Raw genomic sequence first — 19,863 nt, 5'->3', positions numbered from 1 at the left:
CTCAAGAAGAGGTTATGATCCGCATTCTCTAAACTATGACTGTCCTGGAAGAGACAGTGTAATGCCCTTGAAGAGGCAATGGATATCCAAAGAAATGAAAAGCTTTTATGCATGTGCATGCACATGAGAATATGGGATCACTGATTGATGATAACCAATGGTAATTTTGGTTTTTACAAGTAGCTACTAAATTCATCAATGAGCTGTGTTGATATTGAGTCCCGTTCTTTTCGTCAACAAAATTATTGGCCAAAATGGAGAAAGGCAATTCCATTACACTTTTGTAAGAACGTGGAAAAATGGACCTATATATTTGAATATAATACAAATAGCCAAAAGATGTTGAACCAAGGAGGTTGCATTGGGCATTTGTAATACAGTGAAATGCACTCACATGATATGACACAAGGTTGTAAACGAGTTCATATGAATGGAGAATTATATACAAAGGGTTGTGAGCCGCCCACATCATATCTCCATAAGTAAATCCCTCAAGTATACATGGGAGCAAATTGCTCTGTATAAATTCCAAAGGAAAATGTGTCATGAAGTGTAGAAAATCCCTGAAGGATTCAAATTGCTTGAAGTAAGCCCCCGAAGGGTAAAGCATAAATTATGTACTCAATACTAATGGATGGTAGAAATTGCCTTAGTGAGTACTATCATTATAATATTGTTGCAACATACTAAAATCTCTTGATATTATTAAATTAGAACTCCTGAAGAGTCAAGAAATATTATAAAGTGTTGAGATGAATATTGTCTCGAGCTGCAGATTGAACAATATACCAACACGAATCTTATCCATGATGTTTATGATATTAAAGAACCATATGGATTGAAGATTGTGAGTTAAATACTCAAATGATGTTGACACTAAGAATGATCATTTATCTTCGTGAAGGTAAAGATAAATTGATATTTGGTCCAGAAGTACCACATCTTAGTGAAATATATGTTTTATTGTATTTAGCACAATACATTGAATGAAATAAAACTTATCTATTAATACCTTCGAGAAATTACATATATGTACATACACATAAGTTAAAACAAACAAATAAAATGGAGCCTTAACAAAGGTTGCTCATGTGAAGTCTCAGTACTTGGAAGTACCGCAGAAGGGGAAGGCACTGGAGATTGATTATGTGGCACCTCAGTACTTGGCAAAATACTAGAAGGGGAAGGCATCAGTTGCTTTTGGAATCTAGCAACGAACCTCTGGTGATCACTTTGAAAACGACTTTCGGATTCTTGCAGTTGGTTAAGCTTTCTTTTCATGCTCGTAGAGTAATTATTTGCAAACACGTGTAACATTCTATTTTCGTGCTTAAACCATCTGATCTCTTATTTAAGACTTGCCACCTCAGCCATCAATGATTCAACTTGGCGAGTTTGAGCAAGTAGACGTTAGCCCATATTGGATACAGAGCCTGCACATTGAACACTGAGAGTCAAAAAGTCTTGAACGACCGACTCATCAGACCGTTTTGAAAGGATTCTGTTATCTTTTGGAGTGAGAAGATTCCTAGCTACCACAGTGGTGGTTATGTTATTCTTCATCATAAAGTCCCCAACTGTAAGAGGACAATTAGAAGATAAGAATGACGGACGCCATATGTTATCCTGACACTGCTCTGTATCACTCCTAAGACTCAAATATAAGCAAATGTTAGATGGGCAAGCCATTTGCAGAAATGATGAAGGAAAAAATGAGGTTAAATAAAATCTCAGAAGTGCAAGAAGGGGAAAATTTCTACAGACAACAACTTTATGAGCATACTCTTGAACACAATGGATGTCTCTATAAAAGAAGAGGCAACATAGCTACTTGTTCAGAGATCGAAGAGGTACCGCTCTCCGAATTCCAAAAGCCAGATTTTCCTGAATAAAGTTCGTTGGCATTTTTTAGATGCAATCTTAGCTTTTTCAGATATTGCATGCAACTTTGTCAAAGATCTCTGACAAAGTTGAAAACACGTAAATCTTACTATTCTAATTACACCACAGTTGTTGACAAGAGTAAAGGCACATCACCACTACCTGTTATTAGGGAAATCCCTATATATGTCAACCTTCATCGTCCATGGCAAGGCACACATCCAAAACGCCTAACTTTCTCTCATTGCCGAAAATGCATCTGCAACCAAACCTCTCAACATACTCAGTGTTGATGCACAAAACCGGAGGTCTTGGAACAGCGTAAATCCGACCGTGAATCTGCATGAAATGTAAATAACATAAGATGTATCGTGGTTCACCCCAAGGTTTGGGTTACGTCCACACTGATTATATTTCTGAAGGAGAGAGAGCTCTAAATGAGAGTGAGAGCTTTGAAAGGGGTGAGAAGGCTTAGGAATTGGCCACCCCTAATTGTGAGGGTGAATGGTCCTTTTATAGAATAAGGATTCCTCACTTATTACATATTTACCCATTCCTTTATCACATAATTACATTTAAGTCCCCCGAGTATTTGTACGAGGTCTAAATACGAGGCCTTAAATATGGTATAAACAGTAGTCCCCCAAGTCTTTAGTCAAGAGAGTCTTTTGGCTGGAGACTTGAAATTCAGTCTATGTGTGGGCCGAAGTAACTAGATGTTGTCTTGAACTGATGTTCGATATGAGGCGATGCTCAATCTGAAATGATGCTTAACTAGAAATAGCACATGCTGCGAGGCTGCTTGGCTCGTGGCTTATGTTACCTTGGTTGGCTCGGCTTGTGGCGCTTGAAGGTAAGGGGGTCCCTTTTATAGAATAAGGGCTCGTTCCTCAATACATAAATGATGGGCTAGAGTTGATGCTCGCGGCGAGACAGTTGCTCAGTAGGCGGCGATGCTTTCTAATGGTGGTGAGAGAGTCTCTTTTATAGAATAAGGTATCGCTCCTCAATACATAGGTGATGGGTTAGGAGTGATGCTCGCGGCGAGACGGTTGCTCAGTTGGCGGCATTGCTCTCTAATGAAGGTGAGGGAGTCCCTTTTATAGAATAAGGGCTCGCTCCTCAATACATAAGTGATGGACTAGGAGTGATGTTCACGGCGAGACGGTTGCTCAGTTGGCGGCGTTGCTCTCTAATGAAGGTGAGGGAGTCCCTTTTATAAAATAAAGGCTTGCTCTTCAGTACATGAATAATGGGTGCTCTCTAATGAAAGTGAGGGAGTCCCTTTTATAGAATAAGGGCTCGCTCTTTAATACATAAATAATGGGCTAAGTCCCCCAAGTATTTTTCATGAGGCCCAGTTAAGATCCAATATATGGTACATAATGTAGTCCCCCAAGTCTTCGGTCAATAGAGTCTGTTGGCTGGAGACTTCAAATTGAATCCATGTATAGGCCGAAATGGCGGTTGTTCGGAGGTGATATTTGTATACCCTGCACTGAAACTTTGTAAGTGAAACTTTGCAAGTGAAGCTTTGAAGCTAGAGCTCTGTAAATGACGCTTTTGAAGCTAAAGCTCTGTAAATGAAGCTTTTGAAGCTGATTGACATGAGTGATGCTCATGAATGTTTATGTTGATTGACATGAGCTTTGAAGCTAGAGCTCTGTAAATGAAACTTTTGAAGTTGATTGACATGAGTGATGCTAATGAATGTTTATGTTGATTGACATAATTGATGCTCATGGATGTTGTCATGAGTGATGCTCATGAATGTTAACATGAGTGATGCTCATGAATGTTGACATGAATGATGGTCATGAATGTTTATGTATGATTGTCATGAGTGATGCTCATGAATATTTATGTATGAATGACATGAGTAATGCTCATGTATAATTTGGAGTACTGGGTGTACTTTTGATCACCTGGTTAGTGGCATGAAGGAGAGTACGAGTTGTACATTTCATCACCTGGTTGGTGGCATGAATGGCTAGTTGTCAAATGATATTAGAGTACGGGTTGTACATTTCATTACCTGGTTGGTGATAATAGCGGCATGTTGCCAAATAATTTTGGAGTACTGGGCGCACTTTTGATCACTTGGTTGGTGCTAGTTTGGGCTTATGGGCCTTCGCTCTCCACACAACACTCCAACCTATTTATTTTGGGCTTTGCCTTTTTTTTTTTTTACCCTCTGATGGGTTTTAAACAGATATCTCCGAGAGATACGGAAAATAAATTACATCAGTCAAAAACAAGAAAAGTAAATCACATCATTTTGGTGGGGTGTTTATTCCTTACTTTTGCTTTCTCTTTTGCTTTTGTTTTTTCTGCTTTACTTTTGCTTTCCCATGTGCTCTTTTCTTTTCTGCTTTTGTCACTCCATTTCTTTGCCCACCCATGTTCCCTATCTCTGTCTGATGCAATCCTTTAGGCGCAGTTTTTTATAATCTCCAAATCCTTAAAGTAAGATCATCACTGCAGGTAATCATTTTGTCTCCATTTTGCCTGGAGATTATCCCGGGATGCTTTCTTCACCTACACCTCCAAATTCTCTCCACTCCCTGCGATTTCACCACCCAGCCGTTGACGGAGGGAGATGAGGAGGTGATCAAGTCCGTTGTGGTGGGGACCATCCCTTCGTACTCTCTGGAGTCAAAGCTCGGAGGTGGCAAGAGGGTGGCAGTTATCAGGCACGAGGCACTGCAGAGGATTACAGGGAAGTCTCTCACTGGTCTGCCATTGGAGGTTTCAATTATGAGTCACTTTTGGGTCAGTGCTGCGAGATGCCAGTTGGGTACGTTCAGATTCCTGTTGGGATTGTCGGGCCTCTTATGCTCGACGGCAGAGAGTTTTCAGTGCCAATGGTCACCACCGAAGGTTGCTTGGTTGTCAGCACCAACTGTGGCTACAAGACTATCAACTTGCCCGGTGGAGCCACCAGTGTGTTGCTAAGAGATGGGATGACCAGAGCGCCTTATGTGAGGTTCAACTATGCTAAGAGAGTTGCCGAGTTGAAGTTCTACATGGAAGACCCCAAAGAAAAACATAAACAATGCTTTCATTGATATCCATCAGAGCTTTGTGGATGTTCATGTTAGATTCCTGAGCATCTGTTCCAGTAGAGTACCATCATAGTATGTAAAAGTGCGGGAACACCTTCTTATAGAGCTCTTGCTTCTTCTCAAGAAAGGCGCAGTCGAGGCAGTGAGTTGCAAGCTCGTGGAGGAGCTTGAAGTTGTTGAAGATCTCGATCGTGCAGCCCCTAAACTCCAATAACACAACCGAAGACCCGCGGACACAAGGAGAATGAAGGAGAGAATGCTGCTTCTATTGCTCCGTCGGCACCGTTGTTGGGCGGTGGTGGTGTCGAAATGTTGATGACGGGCGGGTGCATCTGGGATTTAACCAAGGACGTCATCTACCTTTCCCGAGTACAAGACCCAAATCCGAGCTATCCTTCTTCTGTTTCTACGTCTGCTTCCCTCTACTTTTTTTTTGCTTTCTGGGTTCTGTATAGAGAGAAAGAGAAGAGAAAGTTTGATGCACTGGGACCAAACCCCAGATGAGGAATGGAGAGAGATCTATGGTATGTGTTTGTTCTGCTTATTCATTTATGGGTTTCTAAAGAGAGAGAGATGGGACTGGGATTTTGGTTTAGTGTTTCTGTGATTTTGCAGATTCACAGCAGAGGTGAAAAAATGAAAAAAGAACCAACACAACTTTTCGTATCGATTCCCACAGACGGCGTCAAATGTTGATGCACAAAACCGGAGGTCTTGGAACAACTTAAATCTGACCGTGAATCTGCATGAAATGTAAATAACACAAGATGTATCGTGATTCACCCCAATGTTTGGACTACGTCCACACTGATTATATTTCTGAAGGAGAAAGAGCTCTAAATGAGAGTGAGAGCTTTGAGAGGGGTGAGAAGGCTTAGGAATTGGTCTCCCCTAATTGTGAGGGTGAGGGGTCCTTTTATAGAATAAGGACTCCTCACTTATTACATATTTGCCCATTTCTTTATCACATAATTACATTTAAGTCCCCCGAGTATTTGTACGAAATCTAAGTACGAGACCCCAAATATGGTATAAACACTCAGTTTCCTTTCTCTCCGAGAATACTTCTTCAAAACAAGTCGTGCCAGAGCAAGAGTACCTCATATCATCAGGGACGAGAGCATGAGTATCTCATATCATGCAATCTCCCTGTCATTTCCTTTGTCCTTGTTTTTACCTGCAAAGACAAGGATAAAGAAAGCAATATGTCCAAACCTCCACTCAAATTCCCGGTAAGGAACCGACTGCCTGGAACATTTCCTGATTGCTTACCTAGTATTGCTCTCGAGTAGCCATCTTCAACTGTTGTTGGAGCTGGGTCTCCAATCATTAAGAAGTGATGAACCATCCAAATGCAAGGGTTGCATTCCACTCTTGCATCAATGGACAAATCCTAGAAGAGAAGATGCCGCACATGCATGGGGGAAAATCAGGGAAAATACCACTTATGCAAGGGGAACAAGTAAGACAAGTGAAAATGATATATTAAAGCATGTGGAGATAAGCGCAACAAACATGTGCTGATTCATCCCAGACAAAGCTGAATATCACTTGCCACGTGAAGCTCATCATGATCCAATTTCATTCAAGATCAAGCCTCGAAGTCCTTGAAGAAATCACAAGTTTGATTTAAGATCAAGTGTCTACCACCCTTGAATCAAATTCTGTTCCAGATAAAAGGACTAAATTCAGACTTTTGATGCAAGTCTAGCAGAAAGCCCTCTAGCCCAATTCAAGAAATCGCCTGTGGAAAGTTAACAACAAGTAAATCACATTTTTCGGCAACTCTTCTTACTAAGAAACTAAAGCAGAATGATCAACGATCAGCCAAAAACAGATCAAGATTTTAACGAGTCAATCGAAGACTTGTGGCCATTCAAGGGGGAGTGTTGTAGAACAGTGGATGTCCACTCAAAGAATGAAATAATGGATCATTCCACTGTATGCTGAAGCTTCCTTCATACGACATATATTTTCTATATAAATACAAACCCCACACAAATCCAAATGAGTAAGAAGTTCACGGAAGAGGAAGAGAAAAAAAGAGAGGAAGAGGAAGAGAGAAAAGAGAGGAAGATGAGAGGAGATAATAGAGAGAGTTATCTTTGTACTCCTATTATTCCAAATTATAATGAAAGCACCACTACTGCCCCGATGACATACTCCAGTCACACTGACTGTAGAGAAACCTCGTAAATTTTGTGTCTTGTTTCTTTTATTTCACTGCACAAACTGTCGATTTTACAACACTAACAATCTATAGGTCTGTCCAAACAAAGGAGAAATTTTTAGTTAGAAGGGGAACACGAATGGTACATCACGTGTTTTTATGTAAGTGGTGAAGAATTTTAATTTTTAGGTTATTAACTTTTTAACACATATAACCCATTATTTATATAAAAACACGAACTCACACCGAAAAATCTTTCCAAACAAAGGGCCCAACAAACCCTGCACTTTTCACTTGCCCTTTTCAACGTCTCTCTCCTTGCGGAATCCCTGAATTAAAGGTTTGCCTTTTCTCTCTCTCCATGTTTCTCTCTCCTCTCTCCGAGCCCTCAAACCCCTATCTGTTTCTTGGCTCTGCTTTTATTCCCATCCCTTCTTTTCCATAACTCACGCTCTGAGTTCGTTCCTCCATTATTTTTCACTTCCCAAGTCCCTTTTTTCCCCTCAGCTGGGAGAATCCAGAAATCTCTCATTTTTTTCAACATTTTCTGTGAATTTTGACATCTGGGTTCTGCCTGATTTCGAGCTTCCCTTTCTGGGTTCTGAACAGCTGGTCTGTTTCAGCTTTTGGAAACCTTGGTTTCCGCTTCTGGGTTCTTCTGGAATTCGATCTTTTACGGAAAGGTGAAGGCTATTTAGATATCTACCTTTAGATATTTTCAGATCCTTTGACAAAGGAGCTGTTTTTGGAGTAATTTTCAAGTGGGTTTTGGAAAATCGAATGTAAAAATCGGTTTTTTGCACTTGGGTTTGGAGTGTTGGTGTTGAAATATGAAGAGAGGGAACGAGGAGAAGGTTATGGGGCCTATGTTTCCGAGGCTCCATGTGAATGATGCAGATAAAGGAGGACCAAGAGCTCCTCCAAGGAACAAGATGGCCCTCTATGAGCAGCTGAGCATCCCATCTCAGAGGTTCAATCCTGGAGTGCTGCCTCTTAATTCAAATAACCAGGTAATTTAATCATAATTTGTGCTTATTGTTTCTTATTTATGGTTTATTTGGGACTATTTTTGATATGTTATTCTTTTAAGCTTGTAGTTAGGTTATGAATTTTTCTCAGGATGTGGATTTAATTTTTTTGTAGTAGATAACTATAAATTTTGTTTTATGCTATATCCAGTAGTTTTACATGTAACTATGTCTATAAGTTATGTTTTAATGCTTATTAATTCAGTCCAAAAAAATTTTAAAATGCCAATATAGCTAATATTTGCAGCGTGCTGATTTTAGAGGGAAAAAGTAATGGTGTGTTAGTGTTGCAAGCTTGTTTTGTATGAACAGAAAATGATTATCGCATATCTGAATTTTGGGAACAATTTATGTTTCCAGGGGAGTCGTTCGGATGGAAATTTGCCTTTTCCACTTCATGGTCATCCATCTACACCTGCTCATCAGGCTGAGATGTTGCATGGTCGCCAGTCTGACCGAGCAAATGTGAACTTGCCCTTTGAACAAACCAACCTAACAAGGAAGATTGGAGATGAAGATGATTTTAGTGTTCCTGAGTTTGTTCAATCAAGGATGGGTCTTGGTCATAGTAAAACTCAAATTGTTAGTGACAAGGAAAAACTTACTCCCATCAGCTCGCCTCATTCTGGCCATTTAGTAAAAGTAAAAAATGTGGCGAAGAAGGATCCAAAACAAATAAGCTCCCCAACTCTGAATTTAAGACGAGAAGTAAATGCATCACCAAATCAAGAGGATGCAGAATGTTCAGTTCCGAGATTCAACAGGTTAGCTGATAGTGATGCTTGCTTACAACAAGAGTCCAGATCTGGATCACAGCCAAACGTCACTGGACAAGGTGATGGTCTTGTTCAGTCTTCAAGGGATGTAGAGAAGGGAACTGTTTCCAGGGAAAGAAGTGTTTCTTGTTCCAGGGCGGCGGATCCTAGCAGTCCAAATGAGGCTGATAATGACAGTGAATACCATGGAGACAGAGCGTGTATTTCACCTCAAATGGGACATGTAGACAAAAGTGACGATGCCTCAGAGACCTCCATGGTGGATTCTATATCCGGCATGGACATCTCTCCTGATGATGTTGTAGGAATAATAGGCCAGAAACATTTCTGGACGGCAAGAAAAGCAATTGTCAAGTAAGTCTCTATTTTCTGCAGTAGTTCAATTCAGTTGTTACTATGCACTTTAAAATTTTGAAGTTCACCTTTTTCCCAGTATGCAGTATATGAAGCATTTGGTGTTATAATATCTTCGTTTTATTGAATATTTATGTACTTATGCTTTGTGTTACTTTTTTCCATTCCTTGTATTTTCTTCCATGTCGCTGCTTTAGACTATTATCTATTTAACCATTAGGAACATTGAATAAGTTTTATTAGAACGGCAACTTTGAAGGGAGGTGAGATTCCATAGTGCAGAGTCCCGGGATTCCTTCTAAAGTGGAATTATTTTGCTTTATAAGGCCCTCAATAACTAACAGTGGATTTGGATCATCTTACAGCAGGGAAAAGTACATCTTAATAGAGTTATTTTGTGCAACATGACCTCTGAGACAGCGGATCATCCCATTATTTGTTGCCTTTTTGTATCTGCCTGTCGGGTGTATTCCTGTCTCGGTTTGGTAATGCTTTTGGGGGTTTCCTTGTTCACTATGAAAAGATTTCCCTTCATGGCACTTGAGGGCTGGGAGCAAGAAGGGGAACAAGTGATGAAGGGTTGTCCTTGGGACTACATTTTGTGGATCTTGGACTATATTTGACAATATAGTTGATATGGTGGTGGGCATGGTGGTGAGGAGGATTACATCTCTTATGTAGTATTTTGATGTGGTGTGTTGGAAAATCTTATTAGGTCAGGGTTTACGTTGTCGTTTTATATGCTTTATAGGATATGAGAGTTTCCCCTATATATGGGTTCTAATCATTACACGCTCTTTTATTTTTCATTATGAAATGTAATTATTTCCATGTGAATCAGAAAGCTTTAGTTTGCAAAATTCTTATATGATTTTAATTGAACATTACAAATTTGAAGCTGTTTTTATGTTAAAGAAAGGAGATTTGCAGACATCTAAATGATTTATGTCACTGATATTTGCTATGTTTTGGAATCCATTATAGCATTTAGCTTTCGTTCTAATTGCTCTGCAGATAATTTTATAATTTTGAAGTTATTTTTGTATCCATTATTAGTTTTATTGCTCTGAAGTGTGTCGTTGTTTATAACGATTTTCTGATGTGCAATTTGCTGCATCCATCCTTAAGATGTTTCCTTCCCATGTTTGGTAAATGTCATATTTGTCCACAATCCTGATCAATATCACGTCTAAGGATTACCTTGGGGTTGGTCAGGTGGAGTTAATGGGCTATGGTGGTTTTCACGGGTAAGCATATATTTTGTGATTAAAGCACTTAGTCCTTTTTCTGTTCTCTCTTAAATAATGTGAGTTTCTATTTTCTGTTCCGATGAATCTAATCCAATTATCCACAGTGGGGATTGTTTTGGTACAAATGATTCTGTCAAGTGCCCGATTTTCATTTCTGTCCAGTTTATTGTTGCGTTTTCTCGTATTGGTTTTCTTTTGTTTTTGTGATTCTTCAAGCTTCATATGATTTGTTGTGTATTGTGCAACTATGTTTTTGACCCGACTCCTCTTACTTTCTACAGTCAGCAAAGATTGTTTGCAGTTCAAGTATTTGAGTTGCATAGACTCATTAAGGTAAGACTCTAAATGGATTGATTCCGTTTGATTTCTTTGTGTTGAGGATATATATATATATATATTTGACTTAGGTAGGAAGAATTAGCTTAATGAAATTTTCTTTTGAACAGGTCCAACGACTGATTGCTGGATCTCCACATCTTTTGCTTGAAGATACTGCTTTTCTGGGCACATCTACTTTAAGGGGCTCTCCGGCAAAAAAACTCTCATCGGAGTATGTTGTAAAGCCACTTTTACATGTTGTAAAGCGTAAACACGAGCCTGAGGAGCCAAACAACAAAATGGAATGTTCTGCGGAAAATGCAGTAGGGAAAACATCTCATTCTTCTGTGAGAAATGGTAGTCAGACTTCAAATTATGGGCCATATATAGGAAACCCACAGCCAACACCTGTGGCTACCGATAATAAAGCCAATCCTTGGTGTTTCCATCAATCACCTGGACATCAGTTGTTAATTCCGGTAATGTCACCCTCTGAAGGACTTGTATACAAGCCGTATAATGGACCAGGATATATGGGAGCAGTTTGTGGAGGATGTGGACCTTTCGGCTCAACTCCCATGGCGGGCAACTTTGTTAAACCAACTTACGGGGTTCCATCTTCTCATCATCAAGGAATGGGGGTTCTTCCCGTCCCCCCCTCACTAGGTCACACTTACTTTCCTCCATATGGCATGTCTGTTATGAATCCAGCCATGTCGACCTCAGCTGTTGAGCAAATGCATTGGTTTGCTGGACCTGGTTCACGTGGTCACACTGATCAGTCATCGGGAGGGGATACAAACTCCAATTTGCAGCATCAAAGCTCGTGCAACATGCCTTCCCGGAAAAATGTCACTATTCCCCATGCCAAAAAGTTTCAGCCATCTAATGACAGTGGGTTACAAGGAAGTACTGCAAATAGTACAGGCGACAGAGCACCAGTGAGGACAAATCAAAATGCTGAAGGAAGCGATGCTCTCCAACTACTTCCTATGGTTCCTGTCATTCCAGACGGAGTTCCCCAATCTCACGATACAGACCAGCCAACGCGGGCGATAAAAGTTGTGCCTCACAATCCTAGAACTGCAACTGCATCAGCCGCTCGAATTTTCCAGTCCATACAAGCAGAGAGGAAACAACAGGATTCAACCTAGCTGATTTTCTCGAGTTGGCGTGGTTCGGTCACTTCCTCCATGTACCATTTTCGGAATTATATTGTGTAACGGGTTTTTTCTTTCGCATGTCTCGGTCTTGTGAATGTATATTCATATGCATATCATATATATACCTCTGAATTTGCGAGATGTTCTCTCTTGTATTATGTTATATTGGAAAGTACAGGTAGCAATGGCATTTGCTATTTTGGGTAAAAGGTGTAATTGTCCATTTTTGAGGATCTGATTGTTGTTAATTAGAATATAATCAAAGCTTAGACAGGTTTATCTTCCCTTTAATTATACCAAATATTTGCTGTTCTTCGAATATGATATTTTGATCACGTTATTGACATTGATGTTTATTTTAGGGCGTTAGAATCATTATTTAGAGCGTGAATTTTAGGTTTTTAGCCCCGGATCAAAGTTGAATAAAACTAGGCAAAAACAAGATTTTGCTAGACGCATCCATCATGTAAGAAAGAACAAACCTTGTACCACAATGAAATTGCACCCATCAAACAACCGCAAAATGTGACGTTGGTAATAACGTTACTCTATAATTCAACTTGGTAACATCTATTAGCTTAGCACTTCAAAATAATCATCGTGCAATTTTTCATCTTTTATTTTCTTTTTTCACTGAGAAAGAGCATATAATTAATAACCACTAAGCACCCTAATCCGAGGATTTAGAATAATCAGTTACAATCAGGAGGATGTAAACCCGGGCCGCCGAAGTAAAACACAGGTTCTTCAGCAAGTGAAGCTGCATAGTTCACTGCAGTGTAGCAATACTCTTCATCTGTAAAAGTCCCCACCCACTCAGGATACTTGAGCTGCTGTGAGTAATCTATGATCCTAACTTGCTTAATATAACATGCATTCCCCTCCTTGTTCCATGCAAAATCACCGCTTCCCATTCCAGTTGCAGTGTGTGGATGGTTTTTCTTAATCTTGGAGCTGTACACCTCCCCACCCCACTCAACTAAAGATGCAGCACCCTTTGTCAGGTAAGAGAAGAGCTCTCCGGGAAAGTATCCGACGGGGATGTTTTGGCCGACGCGCACCCACCAGTTGTTCGTGTGGAAGTCCTACGGCAGGAACAGAACTGGCTATAGAATGTTAATTGTACAAAACAGACGTGTAACGGACTGAAGGGGGACAAAATCGGTTTATTATTTGTTTAGCGTCAACGAGTTGATATTTCAGACCTTGGTGATGCTGAAGGTGGTCTGATATTGTGGACCCGAAGCAGATGAAATAGGTTGAAGGGCCATGCCAAGGGCTATGTCTTTGTTCGTTTGCACAAATCCTGAGCAAGTAAGATCAAAGCAGCCTGTTGATTTGTATGCGTCCTTCTGAAAAAATATAAATAAAGGGTTTTTATCAGAAAAGTTTCTCCGAGGTTTGGCAACTCTTCATTTTCGTCCCTCAAGTTTCAATCAAAATGTATGGAACCAGTGGCATTTGCCTGTTTCTTTTGATCATTTTGTAATGAAGTACTTACAGTCCAATATACGAAAAGTCGAGTTGATCCATCACCGTATACCTTTGGATTTACCTATAAGATAAAAAGGAAGATGTATGTATTTATACGTGTCAGACTGTGATTTTGGGACTTAAGATGAATTCGATATTTATTCATTTACAGATGAAGCGTCCAGTATTACTTACCACCCAGCCTGATTCGACGCTTTCAAAGGCGTCGCCAGGTCCATTCTTGAGCCATATTTGAGCAGTAGTGAACTCATCTGGCGATTCAACTTTTGGGTTCCAAATATTTATATCTCCTTGAGCACCTATATAACTATATCCAACTGTTACAAGGATAGCAGCCTGCAGGTTCACATAAAATTTGGGCCAATAATTGCACAAGTTCAACAAGATATCAATTGGACATTGTTTTCAGCTTTTTGTTTAATGAAAATTGAACACTGCAAACTGAAAATGGTTACCGAACGAGTCCTAAACATAACATTTGCTTACTGAGCGATTGACTTGAGGACCAAGTTCGACTCGGGTGCCATTGATGATTACACTGCCTTTCTCATCGTTGGTTGAGTGGTAGGAATTTGCTGGTTTCTTCCCAAAGTGCTCAAGTCCAGTAGCTCTCAGCAAGTCTCGCCTTTGAATTCTCCTAATCGGAATGGTTCCATCTGGACAACTTCCACTCCTCTGCCAAATCTGAGATAATACTTGCTGAGAAGAATAATGATCATTCTGTACATGATTACTTGCACTGGGACTGGGACTAGAACTAGGGCTTGGAGCAGAAGCCTCTCCAAAATTCGGCGTTATCTGCAATACATAATTAACCTCATTAATCCTCCAATCATCAAACATTAATACACATAAATCAAATGTTCCACTCCTCTGCCAAGTTTTTGTTTCATAGATTCTTCGATTAACATAAACGATTAAAGACCTGAATTTTGTGGTTCCGCAACGCTGGATGATCAAAAGCAGGCTGTTTGTAGATGCGAACACAATCAATGATATCTCCATCCTCACTCTACAAGAAATCATAAAATCTGAAAGTGTTAAAGTGAGATTAGTCTGCAGAAAAGATAATTAGAATGGCGGAAAATCGGACCTTAATAGTCTTCACGCCGGGCTTATTGAGAAGCTTCAACTTCTTATGAACTTCCAAAGTAGCTTGCTTTGCTTTAGAATTCACATGAGGATGATGATCTGCTGCTCCAACACTAAAAACAAACAATCCCATTACTAACAAGAGCAATATACTCCTCCTTTTCCCCATCATCGATCTCTCCGCTTCTCACTCACAATCTTGCACAGAGAGAGAGAGAGAGAGAGAGAGAGAGAGAGAGAGAGAGAGAGAGAGAGAGGAATGTGTCTGGTTTGAGAGGAGGAAGATAAGAATGTCTTGATTATATACCGTGCGTGCATGCCCTCATGGCTTCAGCTTTAGTCCACGTGTCAAATGAGCAATTCATGCAGGTTTAAACAGTAAGCTGGAAAATTTTGCATGTATGGAAAGGAAGAGGGGTTACGTCTGTATTCAGTGAATCAAGCTGTTGTGATTAATTAGAGAGACAAAATTTGCTTATATATTGGACAATTGGTTATCTTTTAATTCCACAAATTCTGTAAAAAAATGTGCAAATTCAGAGAATCCATGTACGAATTATCCGCAAGAGGAATGTTAGTTACCTTCCTCATTTGTGTTTCCGATTCAATGGATGTCATGTGGACCTTATTTCCACTTATATCTATGTCTTAGTTAGGCCTGGCATTTTGGATCAAATCCGTTAACCCGATCCGATCAAACCTGTTAATATTTGTATTTGGGTAGATGCTTAACGGGAGAACCCGTTAACAACCCGTTAAATAACATGTCACTTTGGATCAACCCGTTAGACCCGTTAGGACTCGTTAACACCCATTAGCACCCGTTAGTTGATGATATTTTAGTAATTTTAGTAAAATCTTAATAACAAAAAATAAACTTTATGCAAAAAAAATAATAATAATAATTGTTAACGGGTGAAACGGGTCAGGTTCGGGTGACCCGTTAACTTAACGGGTCGGGTTGAACCCGACTCAAACCCAATAAACCCGACCCGTTTACAGGTCTAGCCTTAGTTGTTTATAAAATTTCTTTCTTGTTTCCGTGTATGCTCCTAAGTAAATTCCAGATGTCAACCAGATCATTAATATTATTCGTTGAGCAACCTTTGCTACTTGCATTTCGAAGCCACGTGAACTTTATTTACACCTAAATCTATGTATTAATTGTTGATAAAATTTCTTTCTTCTCTTTTCACTTATGCTCCTAATTACATTCTCCATTTGCCTTTCTCACTCAATGGAGGTCGTCTCGACTTTATAAAATTTCTTTCTTCTCTTCCCACTTAAGCCCGTAATGAAATTCTAGATGTCAACCAAATCATTGATATTATCCATTGAATTTGACAAATTTTGTTTTTTTTTAAAGAAATGTAATTGACACTCTAATCTTACAATAAAGTCCATGACATCAATTAAGTAGGAAAAGAAAGTAAAAAAGATAGCCAGCATTCCTCAAGAAAATATAAACTTATTTGGAAACCTCTTGTAAACATCCAAAAACTGAATCTGGTTCAAATGTGGTGCAATCTTTTGGGCATACATGGAAAATATGCCACTTTGGTAGAACTTTAAGGTGTTAACTAATTAATTTTTTTTGCAATGAATATGGCATAAATATTTCATTTCCATACAATTCTCTTTAACTGTTGATTTGTTAAATCTAAAGGTATTTGGATCTAAATAAAGTAACTTAGGAAGGAAAAAAAAATCGATGAAAAAGAAAAAAAGAGAAAAGAAATAGAAAATGAAATGATCGGTACTTTACTATCGATTAATTTCCATAAATTTTGCTAACAAGCTAGCGACTGTCTCGAAGAAAAGTCACTAGCTTCATACCGATCGCTCTTTTCAATTTTTTTTTTATTAATTTTTCTTTTGTTTCTCTTACCATAACAATAAATTATCATATTCATGTTCTTCAAAATATATTTTTTCGTGCAAAATCTATTATAATTCATATTTAAACACTTGAAATCAACCACTTAAAACCTAAATCTAAAGACATTTTTCTATTTTTCAACTAGTTCAAATCATGAAGTGGTTTGATTTTGCATTTTGAGATAAAACTCGCTACCTAGTTAAATTTTATTCTTTGTTCTTTATAAGAGATATTGAGAGGAAAGAAATTCGAACACATGGATCAAAACTGATCATATTGTAAATCACTATATAAATATCGCATCTGTAAAAAAAATCAATTAAAACTAAGGTCGTTTAGTCGTCGAATTGTATAAAAAGTTAAAAACAGATGAACGGAATTGATAAAAGCATTATGAACCATCCATTTATTTGCTACAATAGATTGACTAAACGATCTTAGTTTTAATTCATTTTGTACAGAGACGATCTTTACATAGTGATGTATAATATGAACAGTTCTAATTATAAGCATGAGTGATTCGAACACAAATTTGTTTTAATAGGAGTCCCTACTCTTAAGTAGCCAAATATTGTTCATTACATTCGTTTTATTCGAGGACTTAAATCTTGTGCAGCTCGTCAGTAAATGATATAACTGCCTATAAATAATTAGTGAACAAATATTGTAAAAACTTAACAAAACCGTTGTCAAAAGAATCTAAGCCGTTGCGCAAAACGACTCCGTTTAGTCAAGCGAACAGATTTAGCGCGGTTCCGCGTGACCCAAGTCACCTCCTATTTATTACCAATCCCGCCACTCAGTGGTACAAATTCACACATTTACACAGTAGAGAGAGAAACAAGAGAGAGAGAGAGAGAGAGAGAGAGAGAGAGAGAGAGAGAGAGAGAGAGAGAGAGAGAGAGAGTAGCTTGACGTTCACTCCAAGGATCCAAAAATGGTGAAGTTCTTGCTTCAGATCTCCGCCGAGCTCAAGAATCTGACCGACCTTCAGCCGCAGGACGGCTGCGACGACCCGGACTACTCCTATTTCTTCAAGGTAAGACGTACATTTCCCTCCTTCCTCTTGTTTTTTGCCTCCAATGCGTTTCGCTTTGCTATTTCGGTTTGCGTTCTTGTTTTCTAGGGTTTCTGGCTTCGAATCGATGTCGATTTTTCTCGTCGCTAAATCTGCCGATGGTTAGTCGACGGCATTGACATGATTCTATTCGTTTTTTGTGGTTGTTGTAGCTGAGATGTGAGTGGTGTGGAGAGCTGAGCCCGAGAGAAACTTTTGTGAGCTTGAACGAGACTGTTCCTCTTCCAGCCCGCAATAAGAGAACCGCTAATGTCATCCGCAAGAGAACCGCTAAGGTCATCCGCAGGAGAACCGCTAATGTCATCCAGAAGGTAATCCCTCTCTCCCTCTCTTGATTACACAAGGGGATTTGTATGTAAAGGGCTTAGGGCTTGGTGAGAAAATCCAAGGATTCTTGTGTTTTCGCGTGTTCTTGCTTGGATGAGTAAAATGCCGCGTTTGTTTGAGTGCCTAATACGGTCTCGTATCGTTTCACTTACCCTGTACTAAATCAATTTGATGTATGCCTCCGGGGATGGGATGTTGAGTAATGTTTGCATAGGTAGCTTCGAACGTGGTTTTACGCAGTTTATGTGAAAGTGATTCTCATCCCATTCGTTGTTCGACTGATAAGAATTGTTAGTTGTTCGCAGAGCTCTGATTTGACACATTTTTGCCACTGTGATTTCTGATATTTCTGGTTGAAATTGTGTTTGTTACATACGGGGAACTTATCGATTTTGTTGGCTACATTATTCCTCTTTCATAATTTGATCGTGTGTGGATATGGGGCTTCTTCTAATGTTTTGGTTTTACAAAATATTTTCTGGTCAAGTTTGTTGTACATGGTTGGTGATTTTGCAAATTTTTCCCTTGTAGTGCAAGCTTTGTGAGCGGGTTGGAATGATCCTGATGCACCCAGGCCTTGGCATGCCACTGACCCAGGCAGCAAGTGATGCCAGGCATTTCGTCCCCGTGATGATTTTTGATTTCAGAGGTTTTGTACCTGTGGACTCTGTATTTGTTGGTGGCTGGAGAGCTGAGTCTGTAAGTTTCTCTTCCTCACACGCGACTTTCAATCGTATAACTATAGCATATGGAACGAAAAATTTCTCATTGTACTTCAGGGGCCGGAAAGTGCCTTCTGTAGGGCCTGTACCTCCTATGAACTTGAGCACATATGTATAAAAGTCTTGCTATTTGGACAACATTCTACTGACCCTTATTAGGGTCAGTAAATGTGGTACGAATAACATTATTTATGTGTTGAATACTTTCGTTATTCGCTTCTTAACTTCAGTGCTTAAGCGTTAAGAATTGAATTATCACCAAATTTATTTGTCTTTGCATCTTTATGCCAAATTAAACTAGTGTTCATTTCTTTTGTAGCTGAGTGGCATAAATTTTGAGCACATTGACTTGTCGGCAGGGAAGTTTGTTGAGTATGATGTGGAGTACCCAGTTATGATTTCTAATCTTCAGGCTGCTGGTGGTTGGGTCTTTTATGCCACCTGAAATTCGTTGCGGTTTTTAAAACTTGGTATGTGAAGCTAACTATTCGTCTGTGAATAAGATAAAACTTTAGAGCTAATGTTGCAGCACGTTACTCAGTTGTAAAATGATTTAGTTACATGGACACGACATGTTATGCTGTTAAACTTTCGAAATGAATGCATGAATAGTTTTACGATTCTACTTCTCTTGAGTAGTTTGAACTGCTTGTTTGTTTTGAGCGTGGTTGAATGGGACTACACCGTGACATCGGCTTCGGCTATAAAAGCCCTTACTTGGTTGTTTTTGACATTCCACGAAGCTGATGCACAGGACAGACTTGGTTGTCTTACACATATTTCTGTGATGTATATATCTGTTGTGTTGTGTGCCCCGTTGCCGTGGATTGTAGTAACACTATGTGATGGTGTGACGGGTGACGGGTACACATATTCTTCTCATGATTTGGGTTCGAGTTGCGAGTGAAGGTGGGCTTACATGGTTTGCTGATATACCACCATCTCCAAAGAGTCCAGTTTCTCCAAATCACGAGACGAATTTCTAAAATTGTAGGAGTCCCACTTGGGCCTACAGTCTACATACGGCCCATCCTCTATCACCACCATCACTAGTAAGCACACGAGCGACTAAAAATTGTCCACTCTTATGAACGAGGCAATTCAAACTACTTCAATTGAATTCAACGGTCTCTATTAACTTATTTTATTGGCCCACCTTACACAAATTAAAGATTCTGATCTCTTTTTCACACAAGCCAAAGACTCAGATTTTCTAATCATTGGCCTCTGAATACTAAGGTTCGAAGAGAATCTAAATTCGCACAT

General features: G+C 39.4%; 3 protein-coding genes and 1 pseudogene across 3 annotated transcripts; 3 read left to right on the top strand and 1 right to left on the bottom strand.

The window, feature by feature from the left end:
• The first annotated feature begins 882 nt into the window (after window positions 1-882).
• Window positions 883-5,956, top strand: LOC126632641 (3-hydroxy-3-methylglutaryl-coenzyme A reductase 2-like; annotated as a pseudogene).
• Window positions 5,957-7,394: 1,438 nt separating this feature from the next.
• On the top strand, window positions 7,395-12,214 carry LOC126632101 (protein EARLY FLOWERING 3-like). The gene is made up of 4 exons (XM_050302331.1): window positions 7,395-8,126; window positions 8,505-9,274; window positions 10,806-10,857; window positions 10,971-12,214. The coding sequence occupies exons 1-4, from the start codon at window positions 7,947-7,949 to the stop codon at window positions 11,994-11,996; spliced, it is 2,028 nt and encodes a 675-aa protein (XP_050158288.1). The 5' UTR covers window positions 7,395-7,946; the 3' UTR covers window positions 11,997-12,214.
• A 340-nt stretch (window positions 12,215-12,554) lies between these two features.
• Window positions 12,555-14,845, bottom strand: LOC126632102 (uncharacterized). The gene is made up of 7 exons (XM_050302332.1): window positions 14,593-14,845; window positions 14,425-14,511; window positions 13,986-14,297; window positions 13,674-13,835; window positions 13,507-13,560; window positions 13,211-13,357; window positions 12,555-13,090 (listed from the first exon to the last, which is right to left on the bottom strand). Exons 1-7 carry the CDS (start codon window positions 14,761-14,763, stop codon window positions 12,698-12,700), a joined length of 1,326 nt encoding a protein of 441 aa, XP_050158289.1. The 5' UTR covers window positions 14,764-14,845; the 3' UTR covers window positions 12,555-12,697.
• Window positions 14,846-17,311: 2,466 nt separating this feature from the next.
• On the top strand, window positions 17,312-19,222 carry LOC126633192 (uncharacterized). Its single transcript, XM_050303766.1, has 4 exons — window positions 17,312-17,509; window positions 17,701-17,859; window positions 18,407-18,574; window positions 18,917-19,222. The coding sequence occupies exons 1-4, from the start codon at window positions 17,408-17,410 to the stop codon at window positions 19,040-19,042; spliced, it is 555 nt and encodes a 184-aa protein (XP_050159723.1). The 5' UTR covers window positions 17,312-17,407; the 3' UTR covers window positions 19,043-19,222.
• Window positions 19,223-19,863: the final 641 nt, after the last annotated feature.

The sequence above is a fragment of the Malus sylvestris genome, chromosome 8 (genome assembly GCF_916048215.2).
Source record: "Malus sylvestris chromosome 8, drMalSylv7.2, whole genome shotgun sequence".
Classification (NCBI taxonomy): Eukaryota; Viridiplantae; Streptophyta; class Magnoliopsida; order Rosales; family Rosaceae; genus Malus; species Malus sylvestris.
The sequence above is the reverse complement of the archived record's forward strand: the minus strand, read 5'-3'. Positions and strand labels throughout refer to the sequence as shown.